This window comes from Poecilia reticulata, linkage group LG4 (assembly GCF_000633615.1).
Source record: "Poecilia reticulata strain Guanapo linkage group LG4, Guppy_female_1.0+MT, whole genome shotgun sequence".
Taxonomy (NCBI): domain Eukaryota; kingdom Metazoa; phylum Chordata; class Actinopteri; order Cyprinodontiformes; family Poeciliidae; genus Poecilia; species Poecilia reticulata.
This window is the reverse complement of record NC_024334.1, coordinates 25085003-25102851: the sequence shown is the minus strand read 5'-3', so window position 1 is coordinate 25102851 and position 17849 is coordinate 25085003. Positions and strand designations below refer to the sequence as shown.

Below are 17849 nucleotides of genomic sequence, written 5' to 3'. Positions count from 1 at the left end.
AGACGGCATGGATGCAATGCTTACCTGCCACTGACCCATACAGCTGTGAGGGCTCCGCAATTTACAATCTACAGATCCAGGCCACGGCCAGGGGAAGAAGATCCACTGACCCATCATTTAGAAGGGCCTGACAGGTGACGAGGACGGACTGACCTGCATGTCACCCAAAGAATCTTCTCACAAAAAAAAAAAAATCCGGCATATCTTGGATGTATTTTTATTATTTTGAATGAACAGTGTACACGCACACATTGTGAGAATAAATACAAATACACTCCGAGGTTATTTATGTACACGAACGGAAGGGGCTTCTGACTAACCATAAAAAGTGAGGGGAGCGGCACAATGCGTGGAGGGTTTATATGCTTTCTAGACATTGCGCTGCAAATGAGAAATGGAAAGCATTAACGGAAGCGATGTGACAATGTTTACCAAGAATCGAATATGTTAAATTACATGGCATCACAGTGTACACATCTCCCCTTCTGAAATTTTACATGTGTTGACCTAACTAGCCTGGGGAGATAAAAGTGTGTTTCCAGAGTGGATTGCAGCTTCTCCCTGAGCCTGAACTCCACCCTCAGGAGGTGAAGTAGGAGTCCTGCATGGAGTAGAGGCAGTCGATGGGAGTGAGTGGGGACGATCCAGCCAGAGAGAGGCAGTCATTGTCAGCAACATGGCACAGAGACTCCCTGTCTATTTCCCCATACAAGCCTTGAAAACCTGCAAAAACACAAATTATCATTAGGTTAGTGCATGTAGATTTGACCTTTCACTTACAAGAGCCGACTGTCGCACAAATGACTTTGCCAGGCTTGTTATGCAAAGCAAACGTCTTACCCATGACGATTTAAAAAGACATGTTCACATCGATACATGTTGAAATTCTTCTAAAATTAACAATCTCATGTTGCTCATTCATGATTAGTCGCAACTTTCTAGTTAATGTTTCAGATTAAATAGAATGTAACAGAATATAAATATTCTAAGATGGCTCCATGTTAAAGAGAGAAAGTAATAATATTTTTATTGCCTTTTTTATTTTTATTAAAAACACTTTACTAGTTAATTTGAAGTTAATGTAGTCTAAAACACAGCTTAGGATAGTAAAATCTAAAGTAAATTACATCAGTTTCCAGTAAATCTTCACTTTTCCATTTGATGTGGCATTAGTCTGGGATGATTAAAGGACTTTTTGTATTTTTTATTTTTTTGCAAGAAAGTTGAAGGTCCTTTGTCTTTGAAGATACAATTATTTATCTGAGTTAATTCTTTCATCTGAATGTCTGAAGTACAATATTTTACCGCAGAGTCAACAGTCTGGAGTGACCAGATGAAATTGACTTACTATATACATACAGAGGAAATTTTCATTCACTGACTATTCTGTTGGATAAAATGTGACTCCTGCTCAGACACAACCAGAATGAAAACAATAAACCAGTGATAATAAACTGTACCATATTTATCAAACTACTAACACATGATTCCAATTCCACAGAGTCAGTTCTTTTGTGTCTAAAGTGAATTAAAGTTTTTAAAAAGATTTTTTTTTTTTTTTTTACATTTTGAAAAGAATACACTCAGTTTTCACAAATGTAACTATAATATATACAAGTTCTCACATAGACAGCACCCTGTCTATGTGAGAACTTGTCTGCTCTTGGGGTATCCCTGCTGATGTGGGAGCCGTAAGCAGTGGCTTATGTTGCTTATGCATTGTGCTGGCTCAGCAACAACCCTCTAACTTTTTGGAAAACAGCCATGCTGCAAAAATAAACCTGTTTTTTTTTTGTTTTTTGTTTTTTTTGTTAAACAGGGAGGCAACACACATTCTGATATGAAAAAAGAAAGAAAATATAAGGGTAAAAAATAAATAAATAAAAACAAAAAATCAAAAGGTGACTTGATTCCAAATTCAAGGTTTAGCACTGATGTGTGAAATTTCAACAAGCTTAAATTTGAACATTTACCAAGTGATTTAAATGCACTCTCACTTTTCTTTCTTTGTCAAATTACAAAATGCTTTTTCATGACATAAAACAGGGTTTAATTTGCAGAGTTCTTTTACCGTAAGGGTGCATGTGATCCCCTGGCATCTGGGGTGGAGTCAGGCCCTGTCTGAAGGGGTCCGTGTCCCAGTCCTGCTGCTCCAGGGTGGTGAGCCCCATCTGCTGCTGCTGCTGCTGCTGAACATGTGCGAAAGATGGCCCCATGCACTTTGTCTCTGAACCTAAACTGCCACATGAGGGCACTGTAGAGCACAGAAAACTTTGTGAAATTGTTTCATAAAGCTGATTGATAAGCTTCTTCTTTAACATTGATGGGAATTTGTTGCAAGTGCTCTTTTTGTAATCTATGATTCAGTTGATTTTACTCAGATTATTAATCTAAATTGTGAGTAATTAAAGTCACAAGTGATAAGTTGTACGGTATTTCGTCTGAACTCACCTGTTGAGAGTTCACACTGCTCCTGAGTGTGTTGCTGCTCCTGCTGCTGTTGTCTTCTGGCCAATTTCTTCATCTAAACAACAAACATCCATTAAATGAAATAGCAAAAAAAACACATTTTTTGCTCTGTCACGTGACTCAGTCGCAAAAAATATTAACAGTGAAGTCAAGAACATCTGTCATTGAGTGAGAGAAACCACACATGAGTCCACTTTGTGAGGAAATATTAGCTCTAATCTCCAGTGATCTCCCTGCAAGATGTCATCAGCTTCCTGTATAAGGAGATAACTCGGCTGATTTCCACTCTGGCTCACAAAGTCAGTGCAGAAAGACTGCTTTTATTAAACGTGCATGTGAGATTGTGTATGCGTGTGCATATGTGTGTGTGCGTGTGTGTGTGTGTGCTTACTTTAGCTCTCTGGTTCTGGAACCAAACCTGCACAACCCGGACACTTAGGCCCGTTTCTGCTGCCAAGGTCTCCCTTACCTTGGATTAAGATTCAGGTGGGAAGCAGAAAAAGATATAAAGCAAGGTTAGAAAAGTACAAAACAAGAGGAAAGATAATTGTGCATTTGAAGGTTAAAAAGTTTGTTTGCTCTTACAAGGGTCAAATCATAATGACGCTACAGCTTAGATTTTTATTAGGTAAATCTGCTTTGTATCTTTACAACTTCCTTCAACTTCCTAATATGAAACAAAAACAAACAAACAAAAAAAACACTGTGTCATCTGCAGGATATAAGCTGAGCTGTGATGAAGTCACTTGCCCCTACTCTGTATAAAATCAAAGAACAAGCGCGTTACCTTTCGGCAAGGTTTTGATGAGACCTCAAAGGAAGCCTTGAAGGTACGTCTTTGTTGGGTGGTCAGAATAGTGCGAGGTCTTTTGGGACGTTTGGTTTCTGAATTATTTGCACCACCTCGCCTCTGTGTAATCAATTCCTCCTCTTCTTCATCGTCACTTTTACCTGCTGGGCCAACGTGATAGGGAAGACATGCAGAGATCAGACCTGGGAAACATTTTACCAAGCAAAACCTAGTTATGTAATTTAATATGTAGGGCAGAAATAATGCACCTGGACAAACATTTTAGGCTGTAACAGCATTTAGTCCTGATGATCTGTTCAAATCAGCTGATTGCATCACTACTTTTATTTTTCATTCAGAATTTCACAGAATTTACTTGATTTAAATAAATAAATAAATAAATAAATAAATAAATAAATAAATAAATAAATACTCATGGCACTGTCAACTGTACCATACAAAAGTAGCATTCCACTACAGTTTTACCACATTTTTGTCAAAATCATGACAACTCTAATGTCCTGCTTAAGCCATCCAAACTGATGCTTAACTGTTAGGTGGAATAGAAAGGATGAATTATTTTCAGTTTTACAAATGAAAACTCTGATGCTTATAGATAAAATCCAGCGCAACCAATTGCTTTCAGAAGTCACCCAATTGATAAACGGAGACCAGTTTTGTGTGCGTCTGCCTGTGTGTGTGTGTAAAAACAACTGCTTGTTCCAATTAGGAAATAAAAAGTAAAAGACAAACATAGGGAAGTCAAAAAAATGTTTTGAAGCCGTGTAAAACGTAGGGAGGTTATACAACGATACATTAAGGTTTGGACATCTTACAGAGCGCTGTTCAATCCATCATTTGAAGAACAAATTCAGAGAGAGAGAGAGGAAACGGTTAAACAGAGAAGCAGCCAAGAGACGTGGTGGAGTTGTGGAGATCTGCAGCTCAGGTGGGAAAATCTACACTGACAGAACAACAAGCGGTGGAGCATTCATAACACATGTTATGTGTGGAAAACTGAAGCTGGTCACCACTCTGAACAAACAAAGCTCATCGCGACAGCATCATGCTGTAGGCTGCTTCTCTTTAACTTTGGGTGTCAGACCTGTTTTAAGTGAGCTCAAAACAGGTCATAATAGCAAAAACCAATTGTTTGTCAGCAAAGAAACTGTTGTGCAAAACTGACTTTTACGATTTTGGATTTTAGTTTACATGAACTAATTAGTCATGTCTGAACAAGGTCTGATTCACATAGGATTAGATATGAATTTCCTGATTTAATAGTAGTTGCACATTTTTATTTAATGTACTTTGCATGAAAACTTAGTATGATTATTTTGAAATCACATCATCTGCACCAGAAAAAAAAAAATAATCAGACATCATATATAACAATGCATAAGGCATAATATATGCATCAGTTTTTTCAGTGCATTTTTTTGAGAGGTTTTTGATAGGAAATGAGTCAGGTATCGCTCTAAAGACAGTGGGAAAGCAGCATCAGTTTTAAACAAAACAATATGTTTCTGTTTTTATTTACATTATATGAAAATGTAAATAATTTTTATACTTCTCAATAAAATTTTTATACTACTCAATAATCAACAGAAATACTTACGTCTGCTATTAATTAAAAAAAAAACAACTGTATTCATTATTGTAAAGGAAGCAATACTATTGGTCAAACGGCATTTTAATTATTAAATGATTTATTTCTCGTCTTAAAATGTTAATGCATAATTAATTAAAGCAAGCAGCTCCTAAATATAAATAATTGACTTATTTATGCATATACAAATTCATACATAAAACATTTCTAATACTTACACATGTAGACGTAAATAAATTATCTCATAGTCTGCTTTTCAAAAGGGCTGCTATGTCAGCTACTGCCTGCTTTAGTGAGCTACACAATTTTGAGCAAACAACCCCCAAAGCTAGAATAAAGAGCACGTATATCATTAAAAAGTCAATGGAAGAGAAGCAGCATCAAAGAAGTCAGATTGTATACCGGTATCTGAGGACGCTGGACTCGCTAGACACTGATGGTAGTCCTCTCTGGCACACAGAAGCTGTCCCTCCCTGAGGACACAGCGGTCTCCAGTCTGCAGGCGGCAGGAACAAACTTTGCAGGTGAAGCAGCGCAGGTGGAAGGCGGCGGCTCCTGCTCGCATCACAAGCTCTGCAGGGGAGATGGCCTCCGCACAGCCCCCACAACGCACTGCAAACAGACTGAAGACAAATAGGTGTAAGTAGGCATAAGTATTCGGACACTCAGCAGCTGTTAGAATAATGTGTTTGTTTGCTTTAGGTTCTTATAAAGACTTTGTACGCCTCTGTAAAATGGGACTTCATGAGAAGAAAATACATTTTCTTGACCTGGAGAATGTTGCTGAGTCTCGCTGTCACTCAAAACCGCAACCAGCGCCTGACTTCTCCCCTTTCCTCCTCCTTCCCCTTCTACCCCAAAACCGTTTAGACACATACCCTCAGTGTGTCGGGTGTGTATCTTAGCGCCTGGCAACCAGAACTGGTGGGCTCAGCCCTGAGAGACTGTTGCCGTGGCTCCGACTGCTGTGTCCGAGGCCGTGCTCCTGGGGACTGGAGAGAAAAGGCTCTCGGCAGGCCATGGCTCCAGGCTGAGGGGGGGAATCAGGTCTCCTGGTGGGAGAGACTGAGCCGCTGGTCCCAAGAATTATCCGTGGAATTATCTTTAAGTCTGCTTAACCAGAGTCGGACAAAGGCAGAGCCGGCCCCCGAGCAGCGGGACCATTGTCCTCCAGTTGGCACGGCCACATTTTGGGTCTGTCACGCAGGATGATGCGTCATCATCCTGGAGCTGGGCGTTTGTTTCCAGACCTGACTGGGTCACCAGACCAGGCAGTGAGGAGGCATGAGAAAGTGACAGCTTTACCCCCTTTTTTTTGTTTTCATCTAAAACACGGCACTTGCCCAACAAGGAGAGAGAACTGGGTGTTATACCTTTTTTCATACATAAAATAAAGAATGCAAACAGGGTCAAAGCGCTTTTGGTTTCTTTAGTTGTAATTTTCCTAAGATAAAGCAAAATGCATGGCAAATAACATTATAATGATTAATGTCCCAAGATTTGCTACAGCTACTAAACGACAATAATCTTGTATGTTTTATAATTTTGTGTGTTTTGGTAGCATGCTTAGGGTCATCGTTCAAGTTGGAACCAGGTTGTAACTTCCTGCTTGATATTTTGACATGTTGCTTCAATACTGTTCTTTCCTCATGGTGTAATCTATTTTGCGATGCGCTTTAGATCATCCTGGAGAAAAACAATCCACAGCACAATGCTGCTACAAACATGTTCGTCTCTTGGACACAGAGGCATTTCTTTCCTGAATGGTGTGGCTGGAGAGTCCTGTATTTTATCTTATTTAATTTTTTTTGTTTCTGATTGAACAAATGAAAGCAGTGATTTCAGGCATCTGGGAATTGTACTCAAGGGTTGGCTAATTTCTTTTGATTTTTTTCATGATGCCACAAGGACCTGCTGTGTCTGAGATGTTGCTCTAAAATACACTTGACATTATTGTTAATCCTTAGGTTGAGAATACATAAAGTCATTAAATCATCATCTAGACTTCCATAAATTGTTTAAGAAAATGGTAATGTCAGTGTTTGTAAAAAAGAAAAAAAATGTAAATTTGAAAATTTGAAAATTTGTAGCAGGTACAAATACATTAAACTAAACACAAGCGCATAAAAAGCCATTACGTTTTATGGATAATTTTGGCAAAGTTTATTTTCTTATATTTTCTTAGGTTTTCTTAATTTTCTTTAAATATCCTGAGAAACATGTTTTTATGTAACATTGAACACATTTATGATTTACATGTTCCTTAATATTCACAAACCAACTCAGACCAAAAATAAAGACAAAACAAACACTCATGATAAAGGACCCCTGTCGAGTGGTCTAGAGCGCCTATATCCTAAAGGCAAACATTGCTGAGACCTCTTAATGTCACTCTGGAAACGGTGAATCCCAGCCCCAGAAACTCACCAGTCGCCCTACTTGACCCGTCAGAGCCGTACGTCCCTCAGCGTTGACGGTGTGGGCTTTAATATGGCCAACATACCATCTGTGGTATGTGCATTCCTGTGGTGATACGAGGTGAATCACCCAAATATATCAAAGGACGTGTGGCTGAGGAAATACCCGGAGTGTTTGCGAGTCTCTGGGATACACTGAGCCGATCTCTCCCCGTGACGCTAATGATAGATGTCAGCAGAGAGCAAACTGCGGGCATTAATGTTTTGGAGATCATTTCTTGTTTCGAGAATCGCCGTTCCATTACAGGCCCAGTCCAGCTCGCCCTATTAGCCCTGGTTCTTTTAAGAGTCAGTAATGCAAAGGCAAGAGTACCTCAAATACTTAGGCAGCAGCTCAAGATGTTTAATATTTCAGAGTTTCCGCTGACTTGATTGGCCCAGCGACTCGGCCGGGAGAGCGGGAACACTCAGTCACGCTGGATTAAGACCAATTAGTGACATGGTGGTTATAGAGAAATAAGTCAGCAGAATATTATTCTCCTCCACACCAATATGGGGCACATTTAAGGTGAACATACTGTGTAAGACAAACAAAACAAAACAAAAAAACAACTAAACTCTACACTCACTCACTGTTCTTGCCATGACCTCAGAGCTGACCTTTGGCAGTGGGGCAAATAGACTGCAGGTCTGCTGGACATGCACAGATCCTGTTTCTGGATCAGGTTAACCTGGATCCTCTGCTGAACACACACAGCAACATAGGACACATATCAGATATGCATCTTCAGGTCAAGTGTACCGCCCGTCACGTCGCAGATCTGCAGACCAATCTGCTGTCCACTCCACATGCCCACTGAGCCATTTAGGTAATCTATATACTGACAGTCCAACCAAACTAAACCTCCTGTTGTCTGACAGGAATTATGTTTTAATAAATAATACGACAGCTTGTTGCATGCAGTGTACCATATCATTGACACTGGTCAGGAAAACAAATGTAGGACTAATTTAATTAAGTTAATCCTCTGGTTCTTAAATGTAACCATTGAAAGAAAAGCGATCAAAAGTTCACATGTTCTTCACACCATCTGGATTTAACCAGTGATCATCATGAGCAACATATTACTGGTTGGATGCGGCATGTGCAAGTCCAGATAAATGCAATGTTAAGGCTATATTCTTGCTATACGCACACTCATTGATGTATTTTATTTTTTTCATGTGTGTAAAATTATATTGTTCACACTAATTTTCTCCAGCAGGTACTACATGTTAAAAACCTTCAAAAATGTGTTGATGTCCCCACTCTGTTTCAGCCTGGATCCATCAGTTATAATATTATGGTTTCTCGAAACCAGAACAAAACCAAATGAAAATGTTCAAGATTAAAATAAGTAAGTCACAAATCGAAAAATATTGTATTAGGAAATTTTCAAACCATAAACTTCTAGATAATTTTTGCAATTTAGAGTAAATCCCAACTTTCAAGTTAGTAATGGAAAAGAAAAACACATGTTAACTAAAGACACCATGTGTTTATGCATTTATTTAAAATTATATTTAGCATTACAGTTCATATGATCCAGTTCATTAGTATTTTTTTCCAAAAGCAATACTGTTTCAGTTTTCTTAGCAATAAATGTTTACATTTAATTTAGTTTACTCTTTAACTGCTTGAAAAATTTGTATAGTTTTTACAGTATTTTAATATTTACAACTCAATTATGAATAAAAAAGTAAAACTGGTTTAAATTGGTACTTTATAAAGTAAATCTTCTAACACATTTGCTCTACTTTTTACTGGTTTATGATTTTTTTTTCTGTCAAAAGAATACAAACTCTAATATCCAAATGCTATCCCTAAATTTAAAAAAAATGGTAAAAGACAGTAATAAATACACAAAAAATAAACACACTCTGGCTGCTCTCACAAGCACAGAGGAAAACATGCCGGATCCGGACAGAAGATCCAGCATGTGCTTAGAGACAAATGTTGTCTCAGTATGAAAAAATCACACTAAAAAAGTGGCACCGTTTGTTTGTTGAGCTGATTCTGGCACACATTTTTAAAACACTCAACGAGGACAAAAGCCGTGCCCATGTGTGTCACCCAGACAGGAGGCTGAGGGTGTGGTGAGGGTCGGCGGGGGAAAGGGGGGTTTCAGAGGTGGAGCCTTGGCACCAGGCCTCCTGCTAATTGATCAGCTCAGATATCTCACGGTCGACTGGACCTCGTCCCATTGCTCAACACAGGGGCTGCTGCAGGAAGAGATTTCCAGATGCCGCTGCGCATATCGCCAGGGCTCCTGGAGCGCACTGTCCCCCAAAATAAGTTCACACCATCCTCACCGTCTCTCTGCAAGGGATGCACCAGACCTTCTGACATATGGCTCTGCTCTACTAATTACCTCTTTGCACTGCTCTTTGGTTCTGAACTGTTATAGCCGCTCATCACATGGCACTGTTTGGAATTTTGACCAGAACAATAGTAGAATAATAGTGTTGAACCTGCATAAAATTGCTCATTCTTTTTTATATTCGTCTGGACTACTTTTGTTGTAACAACCTTTGCTAAACTGGAGAAAAAATAATATGGGCTAATACCTTTTTGGGTGGGTGTATTTCCTCTCGTTTGGATGAGAGCAGCTTGAAGGAAGACGACGCGTAAATGGGAGAGAGTACGGTCATTTTTTCTAGGGAGGTGTGAGAGGTGGGGAGGGGACCATATGCTGTCCCCAGCTTGCAGTTGCCACGCCAATGGCCCCCAACATCTTAACACATTTTGACAATGTGTCAGCTGAGCTATACCCCTGGTTGTGCGTGAAGGTGCAATGGTGTTATTGTGCATGTGTTGTCTGTGATCATGATGTACAATAAACAATAGTTTCCTTACATCCCTTCTCCGCCCACCCATCCACCCACTCTGCAGTCACCTTGTTCTCTCAGCTCGCCAAGGCCAATTTTCTTTAAAGTCATGATGCAAAGTTAAAACCCTTGCAAACTCAACCACGGAGATTTGACTACACTGCAAAAATGGAAACTATTTCATTGAGTCTTTAGCCTCTGTTTCTTACTGTTACACAAGCAAACGCCCACCAACACATGCATTCTTCGCCAAGGTCAAGATGTGGACAAGGATTCTTTTGTGAAAGTCGGACTAATATTGGGATAGGAGTACTTAAATGGGCACCAAAGGAAAACATTGCACTTGCAAACTTGCTGTAACTAACTCGTAGGTATCCTATTTTGGCATAAAATATTATACACGGTTTCCTGGCAAGTATTCATACCCTTTGAGGTTGCTATGCAGGGAACAGAGTAAAAGTGTAAAACATGGTGCTGTGGTTAAATCAGATCAAGACTGGACTTTTTTTTTTAACCAGCATTCTACATCCCTACAGTGATCAGTGGTGGTGGCAGTATCATGTCCTTGGGATGTTTTTTCTTCATCAACAGAAAAAACATCTGAGAAATATCTCAGAAGTGAAGATGGAGGGACAAAAACAGCGCAAAACTTGAGGTGGAGTTTGACAAACCAGAACAGCAAAGTTAAACATAAGGTCAGAGCTATGGGCTCGTTTCAGTAAAAGTATAATAGAACGGCTCAATTCTAAGGTCTAAGTTTGGACTTAAATCAACGAAAAGGCTTAGAGACTAATGCTTAAAGAAATTCAAAATGGCGGAAGAAGGTGAGCTGGTTTGCAAAGAACGACAGAAATACCCAGACGACTTTTGTGATAATTTATGAAATAAAATTCCAATCAAAATATTTTTTTAAGCAAAAAACAGGAGGAAGTCCAGGGAGTTGAGAATACCTTTGAGACTGTTTCCTGCATCGTGAAAACTCTGATGCATTTTATCGACGCCCAATATCATTTATAATGCTAATGTGGGAAATGAAATTAACCGAGTAAAAGTAATTATTCCTGTATAATGAGTTATAGTAGGTTATTTATCTGCTTTGAACCAGAATGCTAAGAGTTTGCCGCTCAGTGAAAAACACTAGACGACTGAAGATAACGTCAGAATGACGTTTTGGTTATAGCATGGATATCTGGTGAAGTTGTAAATTGTGACTTTGTTTTGTTTTTGTTTGTTTTGTTTTTTTTTTTTATTCTACATTCAAAGAGTTTAACTAAGAAAATATCAAAAAGTGTCTGCACTCACTGAGCATAGTCCCGCCTGCAGAAAAGTTTCCGGTCCCGCAGAAAGCAGGAATTCCTGAGCGGGTCCCCGCACGCCGCGCACCGCACGCACCGCTCATGCCAGAGGCCATCACTGACTCTGAGGAGAAACCTGTCTCTGATCGGCCGGTGGCATCCAGCGCACACTGCCTTCTGATCCATGCCTGCAGGGTTCAGAGGGGGAGCTCCTTTGATGAGCGGGCTTTCAACAAAATCAGCGTATCTGGGAAAAAAAAATAAGAAAAAAAAGAAAAAAAAATTCAAATCGATGCACCAATTATCACTTGGATAACATGTTTGAATGCAATAACATTTCCGTAACGTCAGAATTGCGTTTATTTTATTTCGTTCTTGTCTGCTAATTTCAATACTTACCACAAAGGCCTTGAGAAGCAATATTTTTGAAATATTACGATAAAATAAAGAAATGTTCACATAGCCGTTCTCCAAACCTATGATATGATATGGTAGAAACTTTATTTTATTTTATTCCTTTTTTTTACTTTTTAAGAAATTTAACAGACATAAAGCACTTTCAATAAACTTTTGCCACTAATGCTCTGAGGTAGAATTTAAAACAGTATTATAATGACACACATTACCTGTGATATGCGACTTTCTCTTAAAGGAAAAAAAAACACTTTGGTTCACAAAGTCCCACGTCTTGTACAGAGCATCTCCGGCGCTCAGGATCCCGCTGCTGCGGCTTGCTGCTGAGCGCAGAGCCGCACATCAAAAGTTTCTCCTCGGGGGTTTCCACTCAGAGTCCTCTACAAGCGTCCACTCCCATCCAGTAAAAAGCCTGCGCTGCTCTATCAATTATCCTATTATCGGAGAACAGGAAAGAAACAGAGAGCTGTGCATACTTCCTCCATGTGCAGGTGCAGGTTACCTCTTTCCAAGTCTCCCCCTCCTCCTTCGGTCGCTTTCTCTCCCCCTGCAGTTCACTACTTTCTCCACTCTGAATTCCTCTGAGGCAGCAGCACTCTCATTTTTTTTGTTGCTCATTGGATAGATAGATAGATAGATAGATAGATAGATAGATAGATAGATAGATAGATAGATAGATAGATAGATAGATAGATAGATAGATAGATAGATAGATANATAGATAGATAGATAGATAGATAGATAGATAGATAGATAGATAGATAGATAGATAGATAGATAGATAGATAGATAGATAGATAGATAGATAGATATCAACATGTATGAATTATAATAAACGTTATATCAAATTTTGATTAATTAGTTTGTTTATTACCCTGTTATCCTTATTTTATGTAATGCAACATTTTGTCATTTGATTTTGTCAATAAAAAAAAAGTATTAACTTCATGTTTAGTTGTGCTTTCATAAGCTGCAGTCATGAGCGATGATATTAAACTTAAGGGGGAAACCAGTGTTGACAATGACAATAAATGAAATGCAAGATGTTAAAGGTGCAAAAACACAAATAGCTCCTTAACAAAATATTACTTGATTTTGTTTAGGTCTCTCTGTCTCTGAAGATGACACATCCACAAGTTGCAGTGCACCTAAGGACAGTCAATGATTAGTGACAATGTTAAAACCACATATCAGCTTCTTTGTCTTAGTCTATCCAGGACTCCAGCCACATCTGAACTGGGTAGTAAATGGTTTTGTGCATCTATATTTTCTCTATTTCCAAGAAAACTTAAGAGTAAAAAGTTCTCTTTAAATCTCCCCCAAAAATAATAATTTCTAACAATCCCTCAAGAGTGCAGGCACTCGTTCCATTAATTCTTGTTTATGTTAAACCAACATGTAAAAGTTTGGTGAAGTTATTATAAAAACAACCTAGTTTTAAAATTTAGGGTCATGTTTTTGGATGAATGAAGACATTTCTTCAAGTTACGACATCTTTCTGTGTCAGTCTGTGTTGACTTGGACATCTTTGGAGGACTTATTAACCTGCTGAAAGGTCCATTAATGATCAGTTCTCGGTCTTCTGTCCACCAGAATTTATTTCAAGACCTTCATGTTACTTAAAAGAGTTTATGATAAAAGAGAAAGAGACCCTCAGCATTGGTCGGCTGACCAAAACAAATGGTTCAAAAATAAAGGACCACTTGCTAAAAAAAAAAAAAAAAGAAAAAAAGAAATCAGCAAACTCTATGTTTACTTTTGTGACAGTAGAAGAGAAAATGCATTTTTTCTGATATAATTTTCAAAAATGAATTTGTCATTTGGATAGTCTACTGGAGATTGAAGAGAACTGCATGCTGCAGTTCTTTAACTTTAAATACTGGACATATTTGTGCCTTGCTCACAATTCTCATCAGTTCTTGACGGTGAGAATAATTTTTTTCCCATCCATCCTCAGTGAAATAGATTGTTTTGTCATGTCATACAGTATTTATACCCCAGGGAAAATGTAATAATACTAATAAAAAATAAGGGTTCTTAAAAACTGTGATGTAAAATATAAAGAAAGTGTCTCAGTTACATGCATTTTAAAGCTTATTTTAAAGCATACACGTGTTCTTCAAAATACATTGTATGGGTCACAAACATTTGTCTATGCCCTTTACAAATTATTTCTACTCAATAAAGCTTGGATAGTTAAAAATTTTCAGTGTGAGATTAATTATATTTACTCAGTTCCACTTGTGGTGGCAATAAAGCTGTCTACATCTGTAGGGGTGTAGGTGTGAAATCTGAGGTTTATGCTTTATTACAAACCAGAAGAGTTTTAATTGATTGTTTTGATGCGACTGGACTCAATCAGCTGAGAAAATGTTCCAATAGGCCATTGGAGGCGATTGAACGTATTGCACGTTTTGAAACTCTTAATAATAAGCATCATAATCTTCTAATATTTTATGGAAGAAAAAGTGGGTATTGCTTATTTCAGTCTATTTAATTTTACCATTCAAAATTACTGAAAAGCACAATCCCCACCAAAAAAAAAAAAAAAAAATTGTCTTTAACTGTCCTTGGATGTCCTGCAGCTGAACCACGAAGCTAGAAAAAGATCCACGAGTCTGCACACACACACACACACACACACACACACACACACACACACACACACACACACACACACACACACACACACACACACACACACACACGTCCCAAATACTGAGGCACTTTATTGGCGCCCTCTCGTGGACGAAACCTGGAAACGTAAAGGTGTAGCCAGATTCAGTTTTTCACTTTTCATTCAATAATCTGAGAAAAAAAAACCCCTACAGAATAAACAACACATTTCACTCACATTTTAAATAACTTTATTCTGTAAGAAGCTTTAAACGTGTTCTTTTATGAAATGTTTTTTTTTCTCTCTCTTAGAATAAAATTATTCCTCTGTAATTTGCATTGGGATGCTTTTAAAACAAATACAACAAATCATCTATTTACAAAATCTGTTACCAAATCTATCAGAATTTGTGTGCATATAGGATACTCCTCCAAACAACTGGAAAATATCACTGTTATTTTAATCACATTGCTTTACTTGGTAGAAAACAGTTTAACAGTTTCGATCAAGTCTCTCTTTTTCTTTTCAATCCATCTTCACATCGCTCACAAGGTGGGGGTATTTACAGGGGAAGGGGAGTGGAGGACTGGTGTCATGTGATCTGATGCGGAGCCTCCAGCATCTCCATCAGGAAAGTGTCAATGGGCGTGTCCCCGATTAGTTTAAAGAAGAACAGATGCTCCAAACACTTGAGGCCGATGGAGCGCAGAGCTGGCAGCCGCAGCAGCAGTTTGGCGAACCTGCAAATGATTAAAAAAAAAATCTAGTTTAAAAAATTATCTTAAGACATCACCTAAAATAGTAATGAGGAAAAAAAATCGTGCTCTTCAGGCGAAAAGCTGTTTGAGATGTGCCCATCGAGGGAGGCTACATTCAAGCACAAATATTGTTAAAATTGTTTCAAATGTGCTGTTACCACAAACTATTTTACAGTGATCAATGACATTAAACCCCAATACAATGACATGAAGTTTGTAGCTGAAATATAGTAAAATGTAGAAGAGACAGTGTAAATACAATGTTAAAACAATGTTACAGTTAAATGCATTCATAATATAAGATAAAACCATCAACTGGGAAAGTGGGCATGTCATCCTCCTGATGGCTTCTATTTAATTCGCTGAAACATTTAATGTCCTCTGAGTATAATATCCACAGTGCAATAACTGCAACCCTCCAACTGTGGTGTGAGTGCTACATTTCCCACCTGCCAGGCTGGTCGGGGTACTTCTGTTTTGTATACGACTCCAATGATGCGTAGACTTTTTCCCTTAGCGCCTCCACCTCTGATGGGTTTGACAAACCTTTAGCATCTAAAACACACAATCCAACATATGCTTAAGTCCAGCGCAGTACTGAAAGGTGCAAAATGCTCCTGTATTCGAGTGCGGCCCAGACTAACCTGGGTTGAATAGGACGATGGCTCGCAGGCAGCCCAGCTCTGTCTTATCCATCTGCATGTCTTTCATTTTGGATACCAACTCTGTGAGGACTCTGCAGTCAAAGATTTTCATGTTATCAGGATAAAAATGTCTTTTGAAACAAGTATTCCATAAAAACACACGACGTAAATTTGAACTGAGTAGTCTTAGGCCATTCCTGAGACTCTTTGGAGTTTGCATCTTCGATATAAACATTTCAAGCTAGAAAAGCCTCCACGGGGCTTTGACAGATTTTCAATTTCCATATACCACTGCTCAAAAAAATAAAGGGAACACTTTAACATTTAAGTGAACACTGAAGTGTTCCCTTTATTTTTTTGAGCAGTATGTTTCCAGACTGAAATTTCAAATGATTTTCTGAAGTATTTTAGAACATTTTGGACTTTTTAGAGCAAAAATAATTTATCCTTATTTCTGAAGTACTTTCTGAAGGGTTTTCTTACCTGTCGAAGATGGATCCCACTCCTGCACTGTGGGCGCTACTTCTGTGCACGTGTAGACCTGTAGCCAACAGGATGCCGTCTTTAACCGTGACTGAGCGATGCGAGAAAGAGGCAATGAGCAGCTCGTTCCAGCCTGGACAAAAAAATAAATAAAGACATATTGAATATATTATGCATTACATTTTTAGCAAGGTTGGTTGCTTTTGTCTTATTTCTTTTCTGCATCTCCCTTTATTCATGGCACGTGTAAGCTCTCCCACCAGCAGGGGTCAGTGTAGCTGATGCTGCAAACTGCACTAGTGGGACTTTGCAAATATTCCAGTTATATTTGGTTTCACTGCTCTATAAAACCAGGTGGAAAAAATGTGTCGAGCAAATGTAACAGACTGAAGTAGACAAAATGTATGTGTGTGTTTTTAAAATGTTTTTATTGGTTTTACGTGCTTATTTTTCTGTGCAGCTGAGCCTGAATGAGCGCGCGTACCTGCTCGAAGCAGGATGACCTGGTCGTCCAGAGGGAGCTCAGAGAAGTGTGGGATCCTTTTGGCCCACTCCACCAAGGTGAAGAGCTGCTTGTCTGCTGCCTGGCAGATATTAGTGACGGGGTCGTTGGTCTGGAGAGAAACATGGAGGAAGGAAGCCCACACAACGCAGTTAATACCTGAGCTTGCGAGCTCCTGCAGTGTGACTCACAAAGTCACAGTTACCATAGTCAGTGAGCAGGTGCGGCCGTAGCTATGTTTAGCTACTTTGTAAACCAGCAGCTTCCTTTCATGACTTGAGACTCTTGAAATAGTCTTTAAGTTGAAAAGAAACTTTCCACAATAATTCTTAATAAAACAGTGCCTTGTAAAAGTATCCACATCTTGTTTTTTTTACATTTCGTCACGGTTCATCTGTGATCCGCAACAGTTTATGTGATGCTTAAAAACAAACAGCACCTATTTAGAAAATGGAAGGAAAAGGCCAAATAGTTTAAAAAATGTACACAGGGCAGACGGGTCAAGGAAAAAGTTGTGGAGAAGTTTTAAACAGGTTTAGGTTATGATCCCATATTCCAAACTTTTCAAACCAGATTCACCTTCCAGCAGGAAAACAGCCATCAGTATGCAGTTAGCTCTGCAGAGTCTCTTTATTCAGTGTGACAGAGTTTGAGTTATTTTGTAACGACTGTAATTTTTCTCTAAGTGTGCAAAGTGGGAAGTGATATCCTCCAAAGCAGTGGTCCCAAACCTTTTTATTACTGCGGACCGGTCAAGACTTGGAAACTTGGTTGCGGCCCGGGGAGAAGGAGGAGGTGGGGGGATGAACAGTCAGATAAAGCTTCTGCATGTTGGTGTTTAGCATGTTGGACTATTAGCTATAGTGAATGATGTAATGATGTTCAGCCCCGCTATGAAGGCTAACTGAGATTCCGTAAATCAATCCATCTATCCATCTATCCATCCATCCATCCATCCATCCATCCATCCATCCATCCATCCA

At 38.9% G+C, this 17849-nt stretch overlaps 2 protein-coding genes across 9 annotated transcripts in view; both read right to left on the bottom strand.

Moving 5' to 3' along the window:
• Positions 1-219: 219 nt before the first annotated feature.
• lmx1a (LIM homeobox transcription factor 1, alpha) lies at positions 220-12327 on the bottom strand. Of its 2 annotated transcripts, none has more exons than XM_017304361.1 (8): positions 12075-12327; positions 11456-11695; positions 5271-5491; positions 3257-3423; positions 2861-2938; positions 2452-2524; positions 2072-2254; positions 220-723 (listed from the first exon to the last, which is right to left on the bottom strand). In XM_017304361.1, exons 2-8 carry the CDS (start codon positions 11632-11634, stop codon positions 581-583), a joined length of 1044 nt encoding a protein of 347 aa, XP_017159850.1. In that variant the 5' UTR covers positions 11635-11695; positions 12075-12327; the 3' UTR covers positions 220-580. The 2 variants fall into 2 exon arrangements, with proteins under 2 accessions (XP_017159850.1, XP_008405219.1); XM_008406997.2 differs by having other exon boundaries at positions 3257-3420.
• Positions 12328-14712: 2385 nt separating this feature from the next.
• Positions 14713-17849, bottom strand: part of rxrgb (retinoid X receptor, gamma b) — a 30788-nt gene continuing 27651 nt past the window's right edge. For all 7 annotated transcript variants that reach the window (XM_008406998.1, XM_008407001.2, XM_008407000.1 and 4 more), the window contains 5 exons: positions 16849-16978; positions 16365-16497; positions 15882-15973; positions 15687-15792; positions 14713-15219 (listed from right to left, as the gene is read on the bottom strand). In XM_008406998.1, coding sequence (XP_008405220.1) covers positions 15072-15219; positions 15687-15792; positions 15882-15973; positions 16365-16497; positions 16849-16978 — 609 coding nt within the window. In that variant the 3' untranslated portion in view covers positions 14713-15071. The remainder of the gene's footprint in view (positions 15220-15686; positions 15793-15881; positions 15974-16364; positions 16498-16848; positions 16979-17849) is intronic.

Excerpts from the sequence above, each read along its gene's own strand:
- lmx1a (XM_017304361.1), bottom strand. The coding sequence starts at position 11,634 with ATGGATCAGAAGGCAGTGTGCGCTGGATGCCACCGGCCGATCAGAGAC. Across the intron at positions 5,492-11,455 it reads TGCAGGCGGGACTATGCTCA|TCTGTTTGCAGTGCGTTGTG; the intron begins GTGAGTGCAGAC and ends ATTTGTCTTCAG. Across the intron at positions 3,424-5,270 it reads TCCAGCGTCCTCAGATACCG|CAGGTAAAAGTGACGATGAA; the intron begins GTATACAATCTG and ends ACGTTGGCCCAG.